We start from the raw sequence: 24259 nt of genomic DNA, 5'->3' as shown, positions 1-24259 counted from the left end.
AATGGGGTTCCTTCATCAGTCGCTCTCTTGTTTTGTATCCCATCCGCTTGGTTGTGTGATGAAGTCATCTTCGTCCTCGAAGAGGAGAAGCCAGATTCGTTATTGAGAGAGTTAGCCACTATTGACTGACTCTATAGTGAGCGATCCGGTGTGTGGTGTCATATTATAATTAACATGACCCAGCATCGACCGGAGTTTCTGGACGGTTATAAGGATTTTGTTTTAGGGCATATTTTGAGCGTTGCTAGTGCTCGTTGTGTTAACAGTAAATGTTGTACTAATCTTAATCTGACAACGATTAGTTTGTTTTAGGCATTTAAATCGATTATCCGAACTTTTAGTTTTGTGTCAATTTTTCATGGACTTTGTAATAGATTTCGGGTCGATATTGGTGCCTGCTTTCCGGTGTTTGAAAAGCATGTTGTGAAGGGCTGTTTCGAGAAATAAATCTTGTTTCTCTGTGTTTAGCCATTCCCAGGTTTCATGGTTTCGTTAACAATATTTTCTGTAAACGGCCTTTGAAATCGGTTTGGTCTGAGGAGAGTATTGGTTTATTTAATTCATGCCGCCAACTATGATTACTTATATGGCAACTCTCTCAGTTTTTGATTTTCTTTGCCAGATGATGTTTTCTGTATTGCTCAGCAATCTTTTCAGTTTGGTTGATTGTAGTACCAATTCGATGACAGATTGCATCTCGGTTTTATACGATAAGTTGTGGCATAAAATGGAGACAAAAAAAATTCAGTTTCCCCATTGTTAAAACCAAATACCGGTATATAGGGGCAGATGCTGCAGTCATTTGTAGCAGGACAGGGACTGGACTCTGATTATGAATCAGACTTTTCTGATCTCCTGCAAAGAGATGTTGGTAGTGACACTGACTTGATGTAATCTGTGCTTGACTCATGTCAGCACTGATTTCATCAAGGAGACCATGCACAGATCCATGATGAAATGTCCAGTACTCGGTTATCAACACAATGTATCAGAGTGTTATCAGCATTGTTATTTATAGAAATTTTGTATTCAGTCTGGATTAGAATTCATTTCAAACAGTGGAATTCAGGAGAGTTTGTTTGTAAGATCACAGTTAATACTCATGTTGAAAATAAAGTTGTTTACAGTTTGAAGTACATAATGGTTTTGTGTATTTTGAATGAATGGATTTGTCAAAAATTCAGGACAGGCAACTTTCTGGCAGGACAGGCAAGTTTTGAAAGTTACCAGTCCTGATGTCTGGCAAATATTTTGGCTAGTTTCCAACACTGGCATAATCTTTACAGTGGCCAAGGCAAATGGCCATCAAGGTCAAAGTACAATGAAGACGGGACTTTGCACAATGTTGAAATATCGGACAATCACCGGTACTTTCTAGTATCAAAGTTTGACGTCCAACATATTTCCCTAACACATAACAATCTATATATGGGGTTTTGATACTAGATGATACAAGAATGACTTGTCTTCTGTCGCGGCACGCCAGTTTTGAGAGTTTGCCGATACTTTACGTCAGGCTGATACATATTGGCGATTTTGGGACTCTTTATAGTAAATGGTACTTGGCAATTCTAGAATGACTTGCCTTGCATCTCGACACACCGGATCTGTAAAATCACAGATATTTACTCGATATTTATCGGCGATTGGCGATTGGGACCCTAGTATTGTCACTAGAGTGACTCGCCTTGTGTCTCAGGCACGCCTGGTCTATGTAAAATCACCGATGTTTATCGGCGATTTTGGTACAAATGTCCGATATATATATATACAGTATGTCGGAGATTTGCCAAATCACAGATCTTGCCGAGCCCGACTCCATCATTTCTGCTCTAACTTCGATACTAGACGATACTATACTTGTCAAATCGCGGGCAAATAATATATGCATATCTGGGAGATCGCAGATTCGGCCCCGTGGTCTAGCCAAGACCGACTTCCGTAGTCCAACTCTAACTTAAATTATATAATATTAGACTAGTCTAAAACAGTGGGTAAATATCCAATATTGGAGATTTCACCACCTCACATATCTGACCATAGCTTTTGTCAAGGGTCTATGATCTGACAAAACAATTCTAATTTCAATACTGTGCTGTCCAGTAGCTGTTAATATCCAATACCATGTAAAAGTGCAATGTTGAAGTGTCCTCGAAATCCAGTTTACCTCGACACATGCGACACGGCCGATACACTAAACATTCACCGCTACTCTTTTATGACCAAGATGAGATCTCCAACCGAACACATGCTTAACAAATGGGGAACATATTAATAGTGCCACTACTCTCGTCAGAAAACATGAGGTAAGGTCTTTCGCCTTGATGCAGTACAGATCAGTCTGTTCACTTTTTATTTGCGAATTTCACGTTTTGCAAATCTCTTGAAAGAATAAATTTCGTATCTTTGAATAATTTTGTCAGGTATTTAGCTTAGCAAAACATTCTGGTAAACTTCTGTACATATAGGGAAAGTTACTGGCCCGCATCTTTAGGAACAGCAGGACATCTTTCAAGAGTTACTGGTCCGGCATGAAAACTGCTGGTCTCGGGCCATCGGGTTAGCGTGAATTTCACACTCTGTTTACATGCTAAAAAGATATTTGCCTGAAATTCTGACAATGCCTTAATGATTTGTGTTCAAAATATTTTTAACAGCAGTGCTATTCACTCTCAGGAAATAAATGACAAAACATTTGAGTAACTCTGGCTCGACAATGCAGAAGTACGCACAGGTTGTTACCCAGTACCTACAAATCTTGTCAAAAGAACTTTCTATCTTGGTCGAGCTGGGAGCTACTTTGGTGAGTTCTTTCTGGGTCTCACATGTATTGTAAATGTTATTATCAAACTCAAACTCAAAATCAACTTGGCCCAAAAAGATGCTGACAATATCACAAAATATACTGCAATATTTGATATTTTTGATTGTGTAGTAAATGCCATGTCTCCTACTATATTTATAGAATTTTGACAGACTATGAGAGTGATGGAAATACACTTACTTCAATTCTTCTATGGCATAGAAAATTAAATGTCTATGTTACGATGGGCATGAAAAGACTTGGTGCACCTTAACAACACTGGACCCATATTTATTATGGTATTGATCGATTTTTGCCTAGGGAAGTCTCTCATGAGACCACCTAGGATGGTGTTGAACTGTAATGCAGCTTACCACGGGCCTACTAGTTTTGTTCAATCTTGCCAAAAACCAAGTGTTACACAGTTTCGAAATCAGAAGTATATCATCAGGAAATTGAAGTGAACTACATGTCACAACAGATATCATTGAAAGTTACCTTTAAGCTGCTTGCACTGTATGATAGTGGTGTGAGATAGATACGGCCACTCACTGACCTCTCTGGACAGTGACCTGGCCAGGGTAGATTTACCAATGCCTTTGGGACCATAGATCAGCAGACCACCATTGAATAGGCCTCTGTTGGGTTTGCAGATGTAGTTGGCTAGTGGACGGATACCTAGGCTGATCTTGAGGTGGTCCAGCGCTTGACGGCTCAGATCATTGACACCACTGCAGGATACAAGTGAAAAAGAGGATGTTGAAATGAGTGTAGGTACCCACCAGGAAGGGAGAGAGAGAGAGAGAGAGAGAGAGAGAGAGAGAGAGAGAGAGAGAGAGAGAGAGAGAGAGAGAGAGAGAGATGGATGAACAATATTACACAGAATGGCAGTATTAGAAGAAAACGTGGAAAGAAGTAAAAGACAGTCACTAAGGACAGAGAGAGACAAAACCATTGTAAGAAAGTATTGTGAGGTTAATGATTGTGGAGGGAGAAATGTATTGCAGTCCACAAAAGAATGGATATATCAACAGGTTATAATTGAAATAAGCACATAATTTAATTGAAACAAGTTTTGTACCATGGTCTAGCTTCAATCTAAATCAATTCAAGTGCAAGTGTAAATTGTGGGAAATAGTAATATACTGGTATAACTTTGTCTGAGCCACAAAATTGTGGCAGCAACATACCTTTCAGTTGGCTGTATCAGACAAACACTAGCTTGTATCTTTGACCAAAACTATAACTACAGGGCTAATTTAAAATATTTCAAAGACTTTTATAGGCTTGCATTAATAAACTGATGTGCTATTGTCACATTTTTGACTGTCAATCAGCTGTGAGTCTTGGCAAAGTGCATTAACTTCTGAATATGTTGTTGTAGTTCACATACTAATCAATGAGCACAACATGAGTAATGAAGAAAACACGTCTAGTGGACACTTAGTTTTTGATAGGAACTAGAATGATTAACTTTTGATGGTCCTTTAGCTATGTTCTCTATCCCTAATCCTAAACCAAGAACTCCTTCTGTTACTTTTAATTAAACAAAACACTGTCGGTGTAAACTAAAATTCTTCCTTTCTTTCAATGTTGTCAAAACTTCATAGCTTTTGAAGGTTGAAGGAATGATTCCAAAGCAAACACGTTTATTAATATTTACCCTTGTTTGAAATAATCACTCCCTGCATTTTGTCTTAATCTATTTTATTTACTTATTGATGGCTCATAATGCACTGTTTCACATCATGATGCACTGTTTCACATCGTAATGCACTGTTTCACATCATAATGCACTTTTTCACATCGTAATGCACTGTTTCACATCATAATGCACTGTTTCACATCGTAATGCACTGTTTCACATCGTAATGCACTGTTTCACATCGTAATGCACTTTTTCACATCGTAATGCACTGTTTCACATCATAATGCACTGTTTCACATCATAATGCACTGTTTCACATCATAATGCACTGTTTCACATCGTAATGCACTGTTTCACATCGTAATGCACTGTTTCACATCATAATGCACTGTTTCACATCGTAATGCACTGTTTCACATCGTAATGCACTGTTTCACATCGTAATGCACTGTTTCACATCATAATGCACTGTTTCACATCGTAATGCACTGTTTCACATCGTAATGCACTGTTTCACATCGTAATGCACTGTTTCACATCATGATGCACTGTTTCACATCGTAATGCACTGTTTCACATCGCAATGCACTGTTTCACATCATAATGCACTGTTTCATGTCATGACACAGTTTCTCATCATGACACAGTTTCACATTATGACGCAATGTTTCATGTCACTGCTATATTCAGATGAAATATCATCCCATCGTCAAAACAAAAATTAAAGTCATCTCCTTACCCTAGGTCTCTCAGTCTAATTCCAACAACAGCTGGGTCTAACTGACTGATATTATTGCAAGGAATGCTGGGTACTAAAGGCGGCTTGGTTTGAGGTGAAAGCTTTGCAGCCACTGTGATCTTTACTTTCCTTGCCACAAACGGATGCAGAAGGAAATACTCCATTTCCAGTTTTTCACCACTCGAGTGTAGTGTGATCGAAAATTCCCCGTAATGGTCTGAAAATAAATTACTTATCATGAATGCTACACTTTTACCGAATAAATATTTTTGTGGCAGATTTCTGAATGTAAATAAAACATCTACTTTCTCTGGTTTTTATACTTATGATGTCTGAACAAATTTTGGCAGCTTTCTTATTTATGACAAAGTCGAGTATGATGAGCATTATTTTTTTATTTTTAATTTATATTTATATTTTATGCTTATTCTTCTTCTGCGGAGGTTGAAGAGTTTTCGTGTTAGTCAGAACTTGTTGATTAGGTTCTATCGCGGAGTGATTGAGAGTGTCTTGACATTCGCAATCACTGTCTGGTATGGCAATATCACAATGAATGAACGGAAACGACTCAACCGAATCGTCAGTACCGCCAGTAAAATTATTGATTGTAATCTGCCATCGCTAGACAGTCTTTACAAGGACCGTGTTCTCAAAAAGTCTGTCTCCATTGTCAATGATCAGTACCCCCCTGCACACAATTTGTTTCAACTTATGCGTTCTGGTGAACGTTACCGTTCAATCAAGTCAAGTTCTAATCGGTCCCTAACAGTTTTTACCCTACAGCAATTCGCATGTTAAATCAATGTAAATCGAGTACTGTGAGAGCTCACACATCTCGTCTCTCATAATTCCTACACTTGTACTTCTGAAGTCGGCGCTTTTATTCTAACATGTTTATTTTTAATTCTGTTTGTTTTATTTTGTGTATTGCTCTTTTATTCCCTGTTTTTTTTTCTCACTGTCTGTCCTTTTGTTTTCGCAAAACCAGGATGAATTTCATTGTATGTGCAATAGCGTATATATATGACAATAAAATTATTATTACTATTATTATTATTATTATTATTATTATTATTACTCATCCATCAGGCAAATCCAGTCACAGGATGAAGTACCCACAACTCAATGGAGCACTGAGGAGTAAAGTGCCTTGCTCAGTATTACAACACTGTGCTGGGGTTTCGAAAGCCTTGAGTCATCCTCCATGGTGCCTCCATTAACATGATCAAAGGTCCAACTACGTGCACATATTTAATTTTTCCATTCTTGACAATATAATAAATTTAAACGCTCAATGATACGGATAACTCTTAATTCATTCTTTTTAAAGAAGATATTATTTTGTTATATTAAAACGTTTACATCCAAAGTAGTTATTTCTATCAACACAACTACAACCAAACACCAACAGGATATTAAGCCTTTTCTTTTAAACATTGAGAAATGTATTATTTTACATGACCGTGTTATTTATTCTTCCTCAATTCCTACATTATAATATTATGAATATATTTAAATTGGTTTGTTGTTTCAAGTACATACCTTCCAATCTAGAAATGGGAAATCTGATCAGTGTTCCCTGGTTGACTGGAAATGGATACATCATGCAGGAGATGCATGCAAGCCACAGTTGAAATGCATAAATTATCTCGGAATGGTCAATTCCTTTTGGCTGCAAAAGAAATCAAATCTGTGATTAGCACAAATTATCTCTAATTGGTCAATTCCCTTTGAGTTCAAACGAAACAAAATAAATAACAGGCATAAATCACATCTGATTGTTGAAAATCTATATTGGCTGAATACATTTTGAAAGGAGAAAATGCTGACTTTTAGCATGATCAATTTTATGGTATTCTCTACTTGATAGTTCAGTTTTCAGAAAATTCATAATTGAAAACCAAAAACACATCATGTTTGTGACTTTGAGGTAATCTATTGACTCAACGACAGCTCTCTTGGTTGACAGAGTTACAAAGGCTATTTAGAAATTCACAAATTCATAAACTTCAATAATTTTGTTTCTCACATCCAACTGTTGTGACCTCCAATTTATATCCATTGATTTGAAGTTTCTGAAAAAAATAGTTTTGGTAGAATTTTCACACATTTTGTTTTACGATGTGCGTTATCATAGGTTTGATGAAAAGTTGAGTGAGACTCACCAAGTCTGACACTGGATGCAATGTAATGGATGACACTGATGATGGAGCCTGTCGTAGTCCATACAGACGTACCCTACTGCTTACTTCCAGATGTAACTGCCGGCGGAAAAGATCCTGCACCTGCACCAGGTCTTCAGACAGATAGTCAGTTACCATGGAGACAGTTGGGTAAGGATAATCTGATGGGGCTTTAAATTCATCATTGCAGACAATCACACGGACGACAAACGATGAAGGCACTTTTGCTTCTTCTTTCTGTTTTTTCTTCTCTGAACTCTTCTGCTCTGTATTCTTTTTGGTTTTGTCATCTGATTCCAGAATTTTCTTTCTGTACTCTTCCATCCTTTCCTTTGGTGATGGAAGTTTAACCAGGACAGCCAGAAAACTGGAATACTCAGTGTTGGTCATCAGCTCAACCTGACATTGAGTTTTAGGGTCAGAAATGCTGTCGATGAGGGTATTTCTATTGATGTAGACGGTTGTCGGCTGCATCAGGTGTGAGTACCTATCCCCTATATCCCCTTCTGTGAGGTCTGACCCTACCCTTGTCACATGACTGTCACGTGACAGTGCCTCTTGGGTCATGTGGTGTGCATAGGACGACTGCCTACTGAGTGATTCTGTCACTGTTGCACTGTCACCCATAGGATGTACCCGTAATATGATACTGATGCCATGAAGGTCAACACCGTTGAGTTCAGCCGATTCAGAAACAGATGCATCTTCTTCCTCCAGCTCTTTGCTTTGTGTATTTTTTTCTTCAAGAGGAGCAGACGATCTAAAGTAATTGTACAGCTTGGAAGCATACCACATTGGATACAGAGACCATTCTAAGGCAGAATTTTCAAGATAACTGTCGTACAGTCTTTTGTTAGTTTTCATAAATTGAGGTGTCTCATTCCCTTCACCATGTTCAATGATCTGCTCTCTCTTTGCTTGCTGGCCCACAGAAGTGCCTTTACCACTGTCGTCCTCTGCTGCCCTCTGGAGGTCAGAATTACTCTTTTTGTTGCCAGAACTATTCAGCATGCTCCGCTGCTGCTTGGCTGGTTTGTCTAAACGCTCTGATATCCTCGATTTGGGAGCCACTACAACCTCGGTATACTGCTCCAACTTAGCATATTGAGCAACCATTGGTTCAATACTCCCTGAAGAGAACATGTTTAGAATTAGCCAGTCAGCAAATCTGTTTCCAACGAGTCTCTGTGACTTCTAAATCTGATTTGATTTGGCTGTTTCCTTCATTTGACTACCAACTTTGGTTGAAAATACTACCATATGAACAATATGCTTCATATCTAAATTCACGCAGCTTCATTACTTTATTAATTTGTTGATATTTCAACAAAAGAAAAAAGTAAATATGGTCAATTTGTATTTTAAACTGTAAAGAAATTGAAAGTGAAAATTGTTGATAACGCAAGAATATTTTCAGTGCCAATGGTTGAACTTTTGTGAGCATTTCAAAGGATTCTCTGAAATAAGATTTCTGTTACTTTTTCCTGAAATTGAGAATATCTAGGAATTTCGTCTGCATCAGCTCCATGGCAGCACATGGAATATTCAGAAAGTGTGAATAAAAGACAGCTTTCCTTGATTCAGATGACTTTACTGTATCTTCCACAGTTGTGTCAACTTTTTCTGTATTAATGTTAATTCCATTTGAAAATGTATAGTTTTGGTAAATGTGGTACGATTTTTCATGCTTCCAAAGACTGTACGAAACCTTCTACGGTCATATAAGCTCTGTGGAGGGAGTGGTTTATATCTTCAATGAAGGCCATTCACAGAATCTTGTGGTATTCGTGTTCATTTTATTTGAACATGTATGGTTTTGGTGAATGTGGTATGGCAGGATTTTAGTGAATTCGGGTTAAATCAGCTTAATGGTATTCAGACTACTGCGTGGACGCCACTATACAGCATCAGCAAACGGTGAAATTTTTGCTAATAGCTCAAATATGGTGTGTAGAAATACAAAGAGGTAAACATGAACTACTTGTGAACAGCTGTAAATGGTGACCAGGGCTGATGATTGCAATGTCTACTGAACTAACAGTATACCATCTACTGTGTTGAAGACTACTGCAGGCGTCATTGAATTCAATACAGATGCTCCTCTATCATGCAAAGTTTAACCTATGTCACATGGCTTGCAAGCAACAAGTACATTGATACGACTTTGTGAGATCTTGCCATGAGTTCTTCCATTGTGACAATATCGCAGTGTACTAAACTGGCTTTTCAGGCAGAATTGCTGGTAAAATACTAGGATTTTCACTGTGATAACTTTCGTTTGCATGGCATTAACAGATTAGAACGGTGTCCTGTACATTACCTGTTTTCAAAAATATGCAAATATTTTTGTTGACCCAAAATGGGAAGACCTGACCAGGCCAGACTATCCGCAACTGACTTAGGAGTTGGGACTCAACATAGCCAGCATGGAGTTCCTGCAAAATCAGAGAGAATATTACTGTCATTTAATCAGTGACCCCTTTCCAGGTAGTTTTCGAGAACTTTTGATTACTTTCTTGAGGTAAAATCGGCTGATGGACAGAGATGCAGAATGTCTTACAACAATTTTCAGTAATAGAGCGAGAAGCCACTGTAGTGAACTGCAATAAAACTGCTCACACTAATTAGTTTCAGCTGTAGCCAGCTGGCAAAGTCGACAACATTGTATGTCCCATGCAGACAGTTTGTCTGGGGAAGTTGAAATAAAAAAGATTTGTACATGGACCAGTGCATGGTAATGTTACATTGTATCTTAATCTTGAACACAGGGTGCCAATCGTAAACTCTCATTTACAACCCGAGCCTCAGACAGAGCTAGTTTTGCCTTTGTACAAGCAGACTTTTGTCTGTATCAAGTAGCCTTGTTCAACACCAAAGTGGCCACGGCTACAGCTGAAACTAATTAGTGTAAGCAGTTTTATTGCAGTTCACTGCAGTGGCTTCGCGCTCTATTACTGAAAATGGTTGTAGTTGCTGCATCTCGGCAATATAAGACTGTAAGTGCTTTCAAACCAAATGTCTGCATTTCTGGATGGATTCCATGTGGAATCTCATTCCATTGCCAGGCACAAGTAGCTGTACATTTCTGGTTGGCCGAAGTATTTATCACAACCATTTTTTATGTGTGATACTGAGAAATATTTATTTTCACTTGGAATTTATTTTTGCTATTTTTGCCGGACCTTCTTTCTGCTAAAATAAAATCTAAGGGAAAATTTTAACTTTCTATACTTTGCATGTATTCAGACTAGACAAAGTGAAAATGAGATCACAGTGAAACATTGAAAATCTGTTTTCAGCTAAAATAATTTCCAGTGAAAATGAAATAGTCCACAGTATTTGAAAACTATCTCTGTTTAAGGGATAGTAGCTGTAACTTTTGTGAATATTTTCACTATTTTTGTTGCATGTCGCGAACTATTCACATGAATAAGCATAGTGAATCATGAAGAATCACCTACTAATTGACCTCAGTACGTAACGTGTATCAATTCCTCGTGATAAAGAATATTGACGAAGTGAATTTCTTAACGGACAGAAATTCAACGATGTTGACACACGGAATGCAACGTAATCGACTTTGTACGCATGTGCAAGAGAAGTACCGCACAGTTCAACTCTGGTTCAACATGGCGTCCACACTACAGCGCGCAGCGCAAGCGACCAGTACAGTGGGTCGACCGAACAATGTATCTGTCATTCACATTGACAGCTGGAAATATAACTGACAGTTTGGCAATATCCAATCCTTATCATGTCTAAACAAGGAAGCATATTCACATGTCCACCACTGTGTGGCTATGCGATGTAAAATGTTTATGTTAGCCTTCACAGTCATGACCCTTGAACATTACGCAGTTACGAAAATCTCTGAAAATTTACAAACGTGAGAGACCAAATTGAGTTGCGGGTAACTGGGTAAAATTTGGTCACTTATGTAGATAAATTCTTCGCATGACTCATAGTTTGCAGATATGTTGTCTTTTTTCATTTGCGAAATAATCTTATTTCTGTAACCATGCATGTACACTTGTGTTGTATGTTGTCATATTCAGAAGTCATGCTCGCGACGGAAGTAAATTTTTATAAGAATTCCCCCATAAAAACAAACAAACAATAAACATGCGTTAAAAATTGACTGAAATAGGCAATACTGACGATGGAAATGTCTAAAGTACGAAAGCGCCTTTCAGAGTGATTAGCCAAAATGCAAACACTCTTTCAGGAAAATAAACATCGCGTAGGCTGTAGGCTACACTGAACGATCATTGATGGTGTGACCTGGGCCCCGCGTCCGAGCTCGCGAACTGTCACTGCTCACTGTACTTGTTGTGGTCGCTGTAGAAGAAACAACGTGGCATGTTAAAATTTATTGGTTTGATATTTAGGATACGTAATCAGAGTTAGCAAATATAATGACTCGACTACAAGTACACCAAAATTTTGCTAAAAAATACTGCTGAAATCACTGATGTGTTCAAACGTCATGTCAAAACAAAGGCCCAGACGCGAGCGCGTCTTACCGCAAGATATTCCCAGCTGTAGCTCAACTTTTCAAGTGAAAACATCAACCGCCAAACTCCAAAGATCGTGGCGTGAAATAGCGAAGTTCACCGCCAAAGCAATTCCAATTTTGACCTCAAAATTTCAAGATCAACCCATTTCTCAGACGTTGTTCAGACATTGTGGTCCTGTCGACTGGCGCGGCCGGCGGCCATTCTGTCGTTCATCTTTGGAAAATTGTAAAATTGTGCGACGATGAACAGCTAGGATTTACCCGAACAGAATATCGACACGCCGCGGGAGAAATAACTAGAAGCATGGCTCGAAAACATTGACTAGGACTTTGTGAAATATGCAAGAACTGGAAGTCAAAGAACCGGATTGTGTTTGGGTGTTGTTCAGAAAAAAAAATCACATAGGCCTATTCATCACAATAAAGCAATATTCTCATCGGTGAATTTTTCGTGTGTCACAGGACGAAGGTAAACCAGAGACTTGTTCAAGTCGGTGTATTTTCAAAAAATAAAATGATTTGCAAAAGTTCCTCGTGTAACATTTGGCAGCCCAGGTCAGATTTTCGTAGCGATCGAACGTGTTTTTATTTTGTCTGTGCAGCTATAGCAGTAGTGAGTTAGCTTGTGCCGGGTGAAAGTCCCCTGCATAGTGTTCACCCCACTCAACACGTTCACATAATCCTACTCACACGTTTCATATGAAACAAGTCATCGTTGATGACACAGTCCCCACTTGTTAATGGGTGCTTTGATTACAGGTCCTCAGAGAGGATAGAGTCCTCTTCATTAGGTCTGTGATAAAAATACTTTTGAATAAATTTGCTTGATACATGTCTGAGTTGTAGTTCAGGACATGAAAAAATCGTAATAAAATGGCCACATGGTGGCCATATTGGATTGAATCACAAAAAAAATCAATGTGCATATGTATGACACAGGTCAATGTCCTTGTACCAACTTTGATTAAAATCGGTTGAAATATGCCTGAGTTATGGCTTTGTACGGTACATGAAAAAATCATAACAAAATGGCTGCACAGCAGCCATATTGGATCGTATCACAAAACAAATTAACATGCATATGTATGACATTGGTCAATCTCCTTGTACCAACTTTGAATAAATTTGCTTGATACATGTCTGAGTTATGGTTCTGGACATGAAAAAACGTAATAAACTGGCCCGAGGCGGCCATATTGGATCGTATCACAAAACAAGTCAATGTGCATATGTATGACATTGGTCGATGTCCTTGTACCAAGTTTGAATAAAATTGGTTGAGATATGCCTGAGTTATGGCTCTGTACATGAAAAAATCATAACAAAATGGCCGCATGGCGGCCATATTGGATCATATCACAAAACAAATTGATGTGCATAGCTATGACATTGGTCAATGTCCTTGTACCAACTTTGAATAAAATCTGTAGAAACATGCCTGAGTAATGGCTCTGTACATGAAAAAATCGTAATAAAATGGCCGCCTGGCGGCCATATTGGATCGTATCACAAAACAAATTGACGTGCATATGTATGACATAGGTCAATGTCCTTGTACCAATTTTGAATAAAATCGGTTGAGATATGCCTGAGTTATGGCTCTGTACATGAAAAAATCGTAACAAAATGGCCGCACGGTGGCCATATTGGATCGTATCACAAAAAGAATTGACGTGCATATCTATGATATTGGTCAATGTCCTTGTACCAGCTTTGAATGAAATCAGTTGAAACATGCCTGAATTATGGCTCTGTACATGAAAAAATCATAATAAAATGGCCGCCTGGCAGCCATATTGGATCGTATCACAAAACAAATCGACGTGCATCTGTATGACATATGAAGTAATCCTTGTACCAAGTTTGAATGAAATTGCTTCAGGCATCTCTGAGATATCTGCGTGAACGGACGGACGCACAGACGCACGCACGCACGCACGGACGCACGCACACACGCACGGACATGACCAAACCTATAAGTCCCCCCGGACGGTGTCCGTGGGGACTAAAAAGAACACAAATCATCGCATTCCAAGCGTTCACCCAACTCACACGTTCACAAATCACGCACTTGAACCAAGTCTAGTAAACCAGTAAGTAAATCCAGAGAATCAGACGTGCTGGCGGCAGGGTCTTTGTTTTTACGTTTTGAATGCATTAGTGATTTCAGCAGTAATTCCTGCAGATCATGTAGGTCAACGTCAAACGTACCTACACAACTGGTGTCCGCGGGCCCGAGTGTAAGCCGTTCCCAATCCCGTTAACTTGAAGTATAGCATCGCATCGTCACCTTTACATTGAACTAGTTGACTTGTTTGCCAATAAATGACAAAGCAAACTGACCGAATTATGAATGCACTTGTTTTAAACTTTGGTAATGAATAGTTGGTGGAAAAATGCTCGACGTTTGGGCTTTTTGACGCGGTGACAGTCGTTTCGGGCCCTGGCGCTAGCTCAGACGATGCTCCGACTGCCGATGCCGGGTCCGGCTAATGCACCGGGCCTAAATTACCTCTTTTTACTCTGACCTAATGCATCACCACTTGAAACATAAAAAGCATTCTCATACTCAAGCAACAGAAAAAAAGAGTTTGAACAAATAGCACTCCAGATTCAAACGAACAGTGGACGTACATCACAATCAAAACAGATACACATGTGCGTAAGTTGGATATAAATATGCATTAATTACGACGCTCTCCGTCTCCATTGTTACAGTGATCACGTTTAAAATCCCGCTCTCGCGTGGCTAGTGATATCATCACTCCTTGTGCTCCATACCACGTGATCGCCTAACATTTTGTAAACACAAGCGCAGGCCAGCAACAGTTTTATTACCGTTCGTTATTCACAATCGGGTGTTAGTTTCGACTTATTTCCTTGTCAATCGACAATTAGGAAGGGATAGATATAATCTACCTTGGTTTTTACCATGTGGTCGGGCGGAAAAAAATGGTCATAAGTTACAGCTACTATCCCTTTAAAATGGAAATAGAGGTGAGGACATGTAAAGAAATTGACAAAACTTTATGTATTGTATGACAATGTCAGTGTGCATACAAGTACACATGTTGCCGTCCCATTCACACACAAGGTAAGGCAAGATTTTGATGCCAGCTCTACAATGAATAGATTCATTAAGATGCTTATGGTAAAAGTAGTAATTAATTGTGGTTCTCTACCCTTCCATTGAAACTTACCAGAATTTCCCAGTCATCAACTGTCACTGGTTCAATATGGGCGGTGACACACGCTGGAATTGATGAGAGGGGCTTTAGTAAAACCTGCAACATTGAGATCAGCAACACAGACTTTAGATTGTGTTTGCAAGATTATGTACCAGAAAGTGAGCACTTAGGTTTGTGTGTAGTTAACTCTTTGGTTTTGAGAGAAGGAAGCAAGATGCAATCTTTGTTGACCCTTACAACTATAGTACTATGGATCCAACTTCATTTTTCCATGTAGCCTAAATCAGATGACTTAGCTCTCTTTGATTACTTTCTAATATATACCGAGCAAAGTTTGTCAAGTTTAACTGTCACAACATAACATTGTAAGTTTTTCATTTTCAAAAGTCAGAATGTGTCTCACAAACAGAAAAGCTGTATTTGGTTATTAGAATATCACATCTCAAAATTTTGCAACATATTCTTTGTCATCAGACAGTTTTGCATGATTCAATACTGTAGATAGATGCTTCATCTGCATTATAGAAATCTCTGCCTTCATATAAAGACAGCTTTTCAAAAGCTAAACATGCACAGATTTCTGAATTGCATTGAAACTGGTAAGGACGATGCAGACTTGGTTTAAGTCAGTGATTTTGTAAAATAAGTCATTTTATTACACATTGGTATTATTTTTACATGCAAGCAGACCTTTTTGTTACTTACTTCACTACGAATAATGTGATTTCTTTACTGTGGGTAAAAGGATGTTATGAGTCAACAAGTTGCCTGGCAACTACACTGACTACCTCAGCAGTTGAAATGACAATTCCATTAAGCTAAACAAAAAAAAAGTGCTGTTCCGATAACCTGACCTACCCTATTTTTCACCTGTCGACCCTAAAGTTTTTACAGCTACGTAAACGAGGAAGGTAAAAAAGAAAGAAAAAACTAAAATCACACGTTCGTTACTTGGCATTTGATTTTTGCTTGAACGAGGATGTCTTTTATGTTTTTTTTTTCCTTTTATATGTATGATACATTTTTCTGGAAATGTTGTGGCCAGTGTTTGACCGCCCTGAACCCCTGAAAAATGCATATTTAAAAATAAAAATATTTTGGAAAAAAATTCCTGCCGACCTACCTACCCTATTTTTGAAAACCATGTTATCGGAACAGCACAATTTATTTATTTTTTTTGCCTTATAACAGCATAATCAATTTGTGGCAGACAAGAAATTAAAATAAAAAGATTGTAAAAAATGAACATTTTTGGCAGAAAAGGATTTTTTTAGAAGTAAATTTAACAATTGACAATTTATTTCTTTATCAATAGTTTTATTCAAATCACTACCATTTTACATTTGTTAATGATAATTACAGATAGAAAACCAATAAAGAAAGCTGACAACAGAAAATTCACTCGTGGAATTTGAGAGGATGGAATATTATTTAAGTGGGTGGAGATTTGAGAGTGACATGCCTGTTGTCCATGTTGCAAACCAAGCTTGTTTGCATAGAGTCCATTTATTTCTACCACCATCTCATTCTGACCTCTCCTGGTGACCTCACCAGACCAGCTGACAAACACTCTGCTGCCATCACCCCATTGCAGTTCAAAACTGGCATTCTGAAAGATTACAAATATTCATTTACCATTTACCATGGTGACAGCACAACAAGGAAAACATTGCCAATATTACATACAGGTGATCAAAATTTCATATTAGATGGATAGATAGATTAGATAACTTTATTGCCATTATATACATTCATGTACATTAGGAAATTGTCTTGCTGTCGTCACACAAAACAACACATCAGATATTACATGTAACTAAAAACACTTTAAAAACCGACTATAAAACCAAAAAACTAATACGAAGGAGGCATGAGTAAAAAAGAATATAAAATCTTATGGATACAGGTAATAAAAAAATACAATTGCGAATTAAAAATTGCGATCTGAAAGTATTTGAACAGCACGTGGATAAAAACTATTGCTAAAACGTGCGGTATTCACTTTAAAGGACCGATAGCGCCGTCCAGAGGGGAGCAATTGAAATAAATCATGAGCTGGATGAGTGCTGTCATCGATGATGTGTGAGGCCCTGTTAGCCACACGCTGCCGATAGATATTGTCAAGTGAGGGTAAATCTGTGCCAATAATCCTTGATGCAGTAGTAACAATTTTGTTTAATTGTTCTTTCTCTTGCTGAGATAATGAGCCAAACCAAATAGTGATTGAAAAAGTTAACACACTTTCGATCACAGCCCTGTAAAATTGAATCATTATATTCTTACTGATTCCAAATTTCTTCAACCGCCTCAAAAAATAGAGGCGTTGCTGAGCTCTTTTGGTGATATTAACAGTGTTTCTGTGCCATTTTAAGTCATTTGAAATGGTAGTTCCGAGGAACTTAAAACAATCAACAATCTCTATGGAAGTACCATTAATAACAAGAGGTTCAGGGACAGGTTTGTTTTTGCGAAAGTCGATGACCATTTCTTTGGTTTTAGAAACATTAAGTTCAAGGTTATTTTCTGAACTCCAACTGACAAGACTGTCAACTTGTTTGCGATATGAAGTTTCGTTGGAGTTGTTTATGAGCCCTTCAATGGTTGTATCGTCTGCAAATTTAATCAATGGAGAGGTATCATGAGTAGAAACGCAATCATAAGTATACAGGGAGTAAAGGAACGGTGACAGAACGCATCCTTGAGGTGCGCCTGTATTGAGTACAAGAGACGAAGACATGGCATCACCTATTTTAACAATTTGTGGTCTGTTCAAAAGAAAATCAAGAATCCATAAACTAATAGAGTCGACAAAACCGATCTGTTTAAGTTTGCCGAAAAGCTTGTACGGGAGTATCGTATTGAAGGCCGAGCTGAAATCTACAAACAACATTCTAACATATCTATTTGGTTTATCCATGCATTGGTTTATTCATTCTTTGTTTTTACTAAAAGATTAAAAAGATCAGGTGTTCCATAAATCACGTAAATGGAAGAGTCAAAGCTTTCAAATTTTTTCCTGATTTCAAATCTTTATAAATTGTGACTGATTTGAGAATTCAAAGGTATGAGTAGTGATTGCCACAGTAAAATGTTTGGACAAGTATTAAAAACTATGTTATCAGTAGTTAAATTGGGATGGAAGAAATGTTATAGAGGTGAAAATTACAGCTGAAAAGCAATAATTTTACCTCGACCCGCTGATATTCAGCTGCCAGAATTGCTGGTAGCGAGATGAATGATGATTTCACATTGTTGAATTCCAAGGAACAGACAATGATGGTAGACATGGTGTTGACATGTCAGATTATACAGCTTCAACTGCCTGCTACAAGGTCACATCTATCAACTGGTACATTCACCTACAAAGTATCAAAGAAAATTATTGTGATTTCACTAGATTCTTTCATGCACAAAATATATTTTTACCTACTTTTGTTCTCCAGCATTAAAGAGATGACGAGAGAGGCCAATGGAATGTTCATCTTGGTCTACTTTTCCAACCATACAACATGTTGCATTGAGCTGGCTTTATCATGGCAAAACACTTTATGGTGTGTGAGTGTGTACATGGGTGTGTAAGGGGGGAGAGAGAGAGAGGAGAGAGAGAGAGAGAGAGAGAGAGAGGGGGGGATTGGGAGGGAGGCAGGTTCTCTGAAACGTAGCCCTTGATCCATTTGCTGGGCATGAGAAGCTGTGTTCTATATTTGAACGTTTAAATGCTACTCGGACCATACAAAACGGCTACTCGTAAACCGCAATGGGATGTCCAATCAAGGGCTATCTACAACCATGGAGGTAATGCTGTAACCCAGTTTATTTTTTTTTAATAGTATTGATAAAGTGTCAATTACTTCACAATGCAACTGAACAGTACCGTGGTATTTCCCTGTGAACTAGCTGTTCAAACATGTTGATCGTGTTTCATAAACATTGAGCATGTTTCTGGGAGCCGCCATTACCGGAAGTTGGTAATGGTGGCTCCCAGAAATGTTCATGGAACGTGATCGATGTGTTTGAACAAACACCAAACCCCATAAACGACAAGGTTAATGTAGTATAGTGTTTAATCTTCAGTAGTGATAAATTGGTACAACCAATGCAGTAAATATTTGGAATTTCGCATCCAAATGCCGCGCCATGTGCGGCGCGCTTATTTCGAATGGTACAGGGCCTTCCGCATTGTAGCTCTAGTACTGGTGAACGAGGTCGCAAAAGGTAACCAGAGAAGTCGGCCAGTTGCGAACTCGGCCAGCGCCGGTGCCGACCAACTCGGCCAGTGGGAGAAGTCGGCCAGGAGAAGTCGGCCACTCGCAACAAAGCAATATGATTGCATACGCATTCTCTTCACAGTTGAATATGCCAAACAATTTTAACTTTTTACTACCATAGTTTTTGTTATTTTGTCGGTTTAATACTACTACGAACATTCAGAAAACAACTCGAAGTCGAAGAGCTCGCACGTCCACCCTGCAAACATGTACGGTCTGCCTCAGTGTTTCTCAGATCGCGCGCGTTACCGTATTAAGTTTAGGCAAACTTATGCCATTTCTTCAGTAAAATTCATGGCTTGATGACTCTTAACTAATTTGCTTCACCATCTCCTATGACTTTTTAACGAACTTCAAGTGTAACTATGACGAAGGCTGCAAAACTCGCTACCACGATCGCGATACAACCGCCATCTTTTACCAATGGCAATGTGTGTTCATGTACGTGCGTTGAACTGTGATCTGTGAAGTTTGCAAACATTACGCTCATCTTATGAATGACATTTAGATCGCTTTCGCATATAACTTTAATGAGACTTCAAAAAAAGGAACACTATTATGGAGCATATATTCTAATTGGGTGCATACTGTACTGGCCGAGTTCGCCCACTGGCCGACTTCTCCAACTGGCCGAGCTCGCAACTGGCCGACTTCTCTTGTATCGCAAAAACCAAAAACTCACCGACCGTCTCACCATAGAGCTACAATTTTGTAGCTAGGGCACCTGTAGCAGTGTAGCCCTGCATACGATGCTGTGTGCTCCCGGCGTTGGGCGTTGTACGGCCCGTGGGAGGCCGTACAACGCCGAGAACACACAACATCATACGCAGGGCCACCTGTAGCTGCAGCACAGTAGCTCGAGATTTTGCCTGGGCCGGGTATTTGGGTCTGGTTTTGCCGTCCGACTCCGATGCGGATGGATCGATGGTCTCAACGAGGTATAAGGTTTGGAAACTTCTAAATTTTATAACTTAATCGTACTTTCTGTTGATAACAAGGCTGTCAACCCAAAAATTGCATGCTGCCATCAAACAAGCACGCTTTTCAGAAATATAGCATTATCTCACTTACCTTCGGACCGGACTTTTACTGTGCGTCGCCATATTGGTGTATGTTTGTTCGAGTACAACTTGCTCACGTGAAACATGAAAGGTCATCCTGGGAGGTCAAGGTTTCAGCGCATGCACAACAGGGGAATCATGTTGATATAGTTGTATAAGGGTTGCACCATTAGAATTTGAGAGGGGGCAAAGAAGGATAGAGGACAGCGAAGTAAAATCGGCAATCTTTTGCAACATTGCAATTTTCCAAACTCGAAAGTTACATGACTGGGAAAAAAACCAAAAAAAAGTTACTTCAGGAGGAAAACGTGTACGTTTGCGTTAACGTTGCATGCCGAAGAAAACATGTGAAACATCCGCGCTTGGCTCGGACAATTATACGAGTTTACTGGAATTACTCTAAACTTTTGTCAGGAAACGATCCACCCTAATTAACCCTAGCTTTTGAGTGCCAAAGTCAATTTTTGTCGTCTTTATAAGATGTAACACCGATGATTTATTCAGATTTTCCCCAAAATTTTGATCAAAAGCTGTTGCTAATGAAACGTAGTGTCCATTTGGTCCAAAATTGTCAAAAACGGAGAAAAAACAAACGAACATAAAAATTTGTGACGTTATGCACTGAAATTTTGATGTGATAAATTTACAACACTCAGTTGATTACGTACGGTAGGGGCTCTTTTGTAAATTGAGCACATACTTTAAACAAAATATGAAGTTCATGCACATTTAAATTTTCGCATTTGTTTTTCATAATAGGTTAGGGATTGACCAATAGATCATGGTAAGTGTGATACGTGATCGGAGCGTAGATTTGTTGATTTTACCGCACCAAGTTCCAAGATTTGATGTTTTTAAGGTTGACTACTAGTACTAGCAGGCTTGTATACTTTTCCCGCAAGTTTTGCACATCTGTCACTTAGCTTTCCACTTATATCAATATTTCCCCCTTTCCACAAAACTTAGCAATTTTGGCTCTACAATTTTCCATAGAGTTTTGCCTTCCCTTCCAAAATCTCATGCTTGATTCTTGGCCAGCAGCCGTCTTATATTACATACAAGAATTTTATGACGAAAATTCTTATTCTAACTTTGTTTTGGGCAGTGTACGTTGTAACTTGTACACACACTTTTTTAAAGCAATATATTTTTATCAAAGGTAAAAGGAACCCCCAGACTACACTACATATTTTCCAAAAGCAGAGAATCTAACGTTTAGTGTGGTAGCATGGTTTACTCGAAGGATGAAGGGGTACATATTTTGGTAGAAAACCTCAATTTTGGTATAAGTAAAAAACCTGACACTACTTTATGAAATTCAATGTCTCATTTGAAACTAGTTTATATGTAGAAAAAACGACAATTTGTTTTGCAATATCTATTCTCATTCTTAAATAGAAGGGGTGAATTCAAGTTAAAAATGTAAGAACTATATATATTGCAAAACAAAATTGTGGTTTTTGTTTATAGTATTTAGAGAAAACTGTGATTAAAAACATTTCACTTAGCCAGCTGCAGAAGCCTGGAAATCGGGTGATTTGCATGAATTTGCATAAATTTACACTTCTTTCTCTCCCAACGTACTGCCTTCATGTTAAAAGGTTAGCCCTAGTCTTGGCTTGACAAATTCATGAACATTGAATTCATATTTGCTAAAAAGTGATCGTGAGCAAAAGACGCAGTGTTATATGCAACGCTACTGAAAAAGGGCACACAGAGAAAGGCATTTATAGCAAAACTGTTTTCATTTCGAAACAATGTTATTGTTTTTTGTCTTTAGATGTCTTTCTCATCGCGCAATTAAGAGCGTACCATTTGCTTTGTCGATTTCTCTTTCAAATGGTCTTCAACAGGTATCTCTCCGTTGATGCCCCAAGTTTCTCGTCGCCTTGATGCTGTTATTTGCATTTTTTATTTTCTTTAAATATTGCATTGTCATTTTTCCCTGTTTATTAGTTTATTGGCAGTTTTGTACCTGTCCGTGCTCTCGGAACACGTCGAGAAGTTTAGTCCCGTTGCCCTGACAGGACGCAGATTTCGTCTTACCAATATAATTAAAACAATACAAATAAACTCCCTAAGTTGCTGTGAATAGTGACAATCGACCAATCAGATATAACCTTGCAAACACGCTGCGAGTCAGGACGCAGATTTCGACTGACCAACGTCATATAAAGTCGTCCGATGAACCCTCAGGTTGCCAAGACCCTATGCGTCGCTTACGGCCTCCGTACCTCGGTCACTAAGCGACGCATAGGATCTAGGCAAAACCTCAGGGTGTGGCGGAGCGTGTTAGCTCGAATATGCACATGTGCTCGCAGAGATGCGTGGATAGGCGATCGACGGCCGAAGACACAGCGTTAGATCAAAAGCCGAACCTCGGTAGTAAAAGAATACTGCTACCGAGGTTCGGCCTTCAGCCTCACAATCTGGGCTTTCGGCCTTCGATCGCCTGCCTATCCAGACAACGCTGCGAGCACCTGTGGTAATACACGTGCATGGTGTGCAGCTAGGTGCAGGTAAAAGGTCGGTCCGTTCCCCAAATCCGTTCACCAGTCCTCGGACGTGGACACTCATACGCCATGCATTTCTGTGCCTGCCAATGTGTGCTCCGGAATACGAGTTTGTGCTACATAGCATATGTCTCCATCCCACCTAAAGCGTCCGTGCATTCGCAATTTGCCGAGAACTGCAGACATCACATTGGTGAATATTATGCACTGGATACATTGGGAACTACGATGGCATGGCATTCGCGGTCTCTCTTGATTATGGGATTGCTTTACCTGCCTTCAAGCATGCTTCAAAGTCATTAGACATAGCGCTTTAGTCCTCACACTATAGCTTTATAATAGGCCTACACAGGCGGCAGGCGCGATCCATCGATCATTATCGGCTAGTCTCAGTAGTATGACGTCATTTCAACCCGGGTCTCTCGATTCCATCACATTGTACTGCACCCGCTGCCAGTTCCATGAGTTCTTGTCATCATAGCTTTCGTCACACGCGGACGGGATGAAACAAAAGCCGCAGACAGCGACTTCTGACACGTGCTTAACGGCGAAAGCACCGGTAGTGTAGCTTGAGTTTGTATGAAGTTATTCATCATAAATAAAACTTCCCACTACACACACTGATTCCGTCAATCACGAAGTCGACGTTTTTCCGGTATGCCGCACGTTTCAGTGTACATATAATAGCTGTCGGCCTACTTTATCTGCAGTGTCGACAAGTTCACTGAAATGTTCTAGATAAAGAATGACAGACAATAGCAAAAAACTATGCAGGTAAAATCTAAACACTGAACTTTCTAAAACTCTGGCAATTCTGATATTGCCATTGACATCTCCCACACGCAGTAGCTTAATTTACTTTCAAGGCCAAATTCCTTACAAAGTTTAGCATGCAGTAACTATTGCAACTTTTAATAGCGACAATTGATTTGTGTGGAAAATGCACTGATAAAGAATTGTCCATTTTAAGTGGACGTATGATTTTAGAGATCGAGGTCATGTTTTCTTCAAAATGCCAACCTCTGCAAAAACTCTGCGTACCACGTAAAAATAATAACGGAGATTAAAGTTATTTAATAAATTAGAATTAAATGAGTAGTGTACCCCTCACATGGCGAGTTTGCATCGGCAAGGTTGTAATGAATATAACGGGAGAAAAATCTTGGCCGATGACAGTCTAATCGACTGAAGTGATAAAGGGACGATAATTGCAATTGGTGAAGACTGAATGATTAGTTGATTATACAAGGCCATGGCGCTTTTCAGGACCATGGGCCTGTCGAAGATAGTTCTTCGATGACTCGCATCCACTTCACCTAAAAATTTACTTCAACCCCCAA

At 39.0% G+C, this 24259-nt stretch overlaps 1 protein-coding gene across 1 annotated transcript in view; it reads right to left on the bottom strand.

Annotated features, from left to right (window-relative positions):
• LOC139118420 (peroxisomal ATPase PEX1-like) overlaps window positions 1-20542 on the bottom strand; it is a 57822-nt gene extending 37280 nt beyond the window's left edge. Inside the window, exons 1-9 of the mRNA XM_070681720.1 lie at window positions 20417-20542; window positions 18266-18436; window positions 16540-16686; window positions 15090-15173; window positions 9694-9808; window positions 7356-8503; window positions 6733-6862; window positions 5191-5407; window positions 3302-3534 (exon numbers count right to left, since the gene is read on the bottom strand). Of these exons, the coding sequence (XP_070537821.1) occupies window positions 3302-3534; window positions 5191-5407; window positions 6733-6862; window positions 7356-8503; window positions 9694-9808; window positions 15090-15173; window positions 16540-16686; window positions 18266-18364 (2173 nt within the window). The 5' untranslated portion in view covers window positions 18365-18436; window positions 20417-20542. The remainder of the gene's footprint in view (window positions 1-3301; window positions 3535-5190; window positions 5408-6732; window positions 6863-7355; window positions 8504-9693; window positions 9809-15089; window positions 15174-16539; window positions 16687-18265; window positions 18437-20416) is intronic.
• Between the last annotated feature and the right edge of the window lie 3717 nt (window positions 20543-24259).

This window comes from Ptychodera flava, chromosome 19, assembly GCF_041260155.1.
Source record: "Ptychodera flava strain L36383 chromosome 19, AS_Pfla_20210202, whole genome shotgun sequence".
NCBI lineage: Eukaryota > Metazoa > Hemichordata > Enteropneusta > Ptychoderidae > Ptychodera > Ptychodera flava.
The sequence above is the reverse complement of the archived record's forward strand: the minus strand, read 5'-3'. Positions and strand labels throughout refer to the sequence as shown.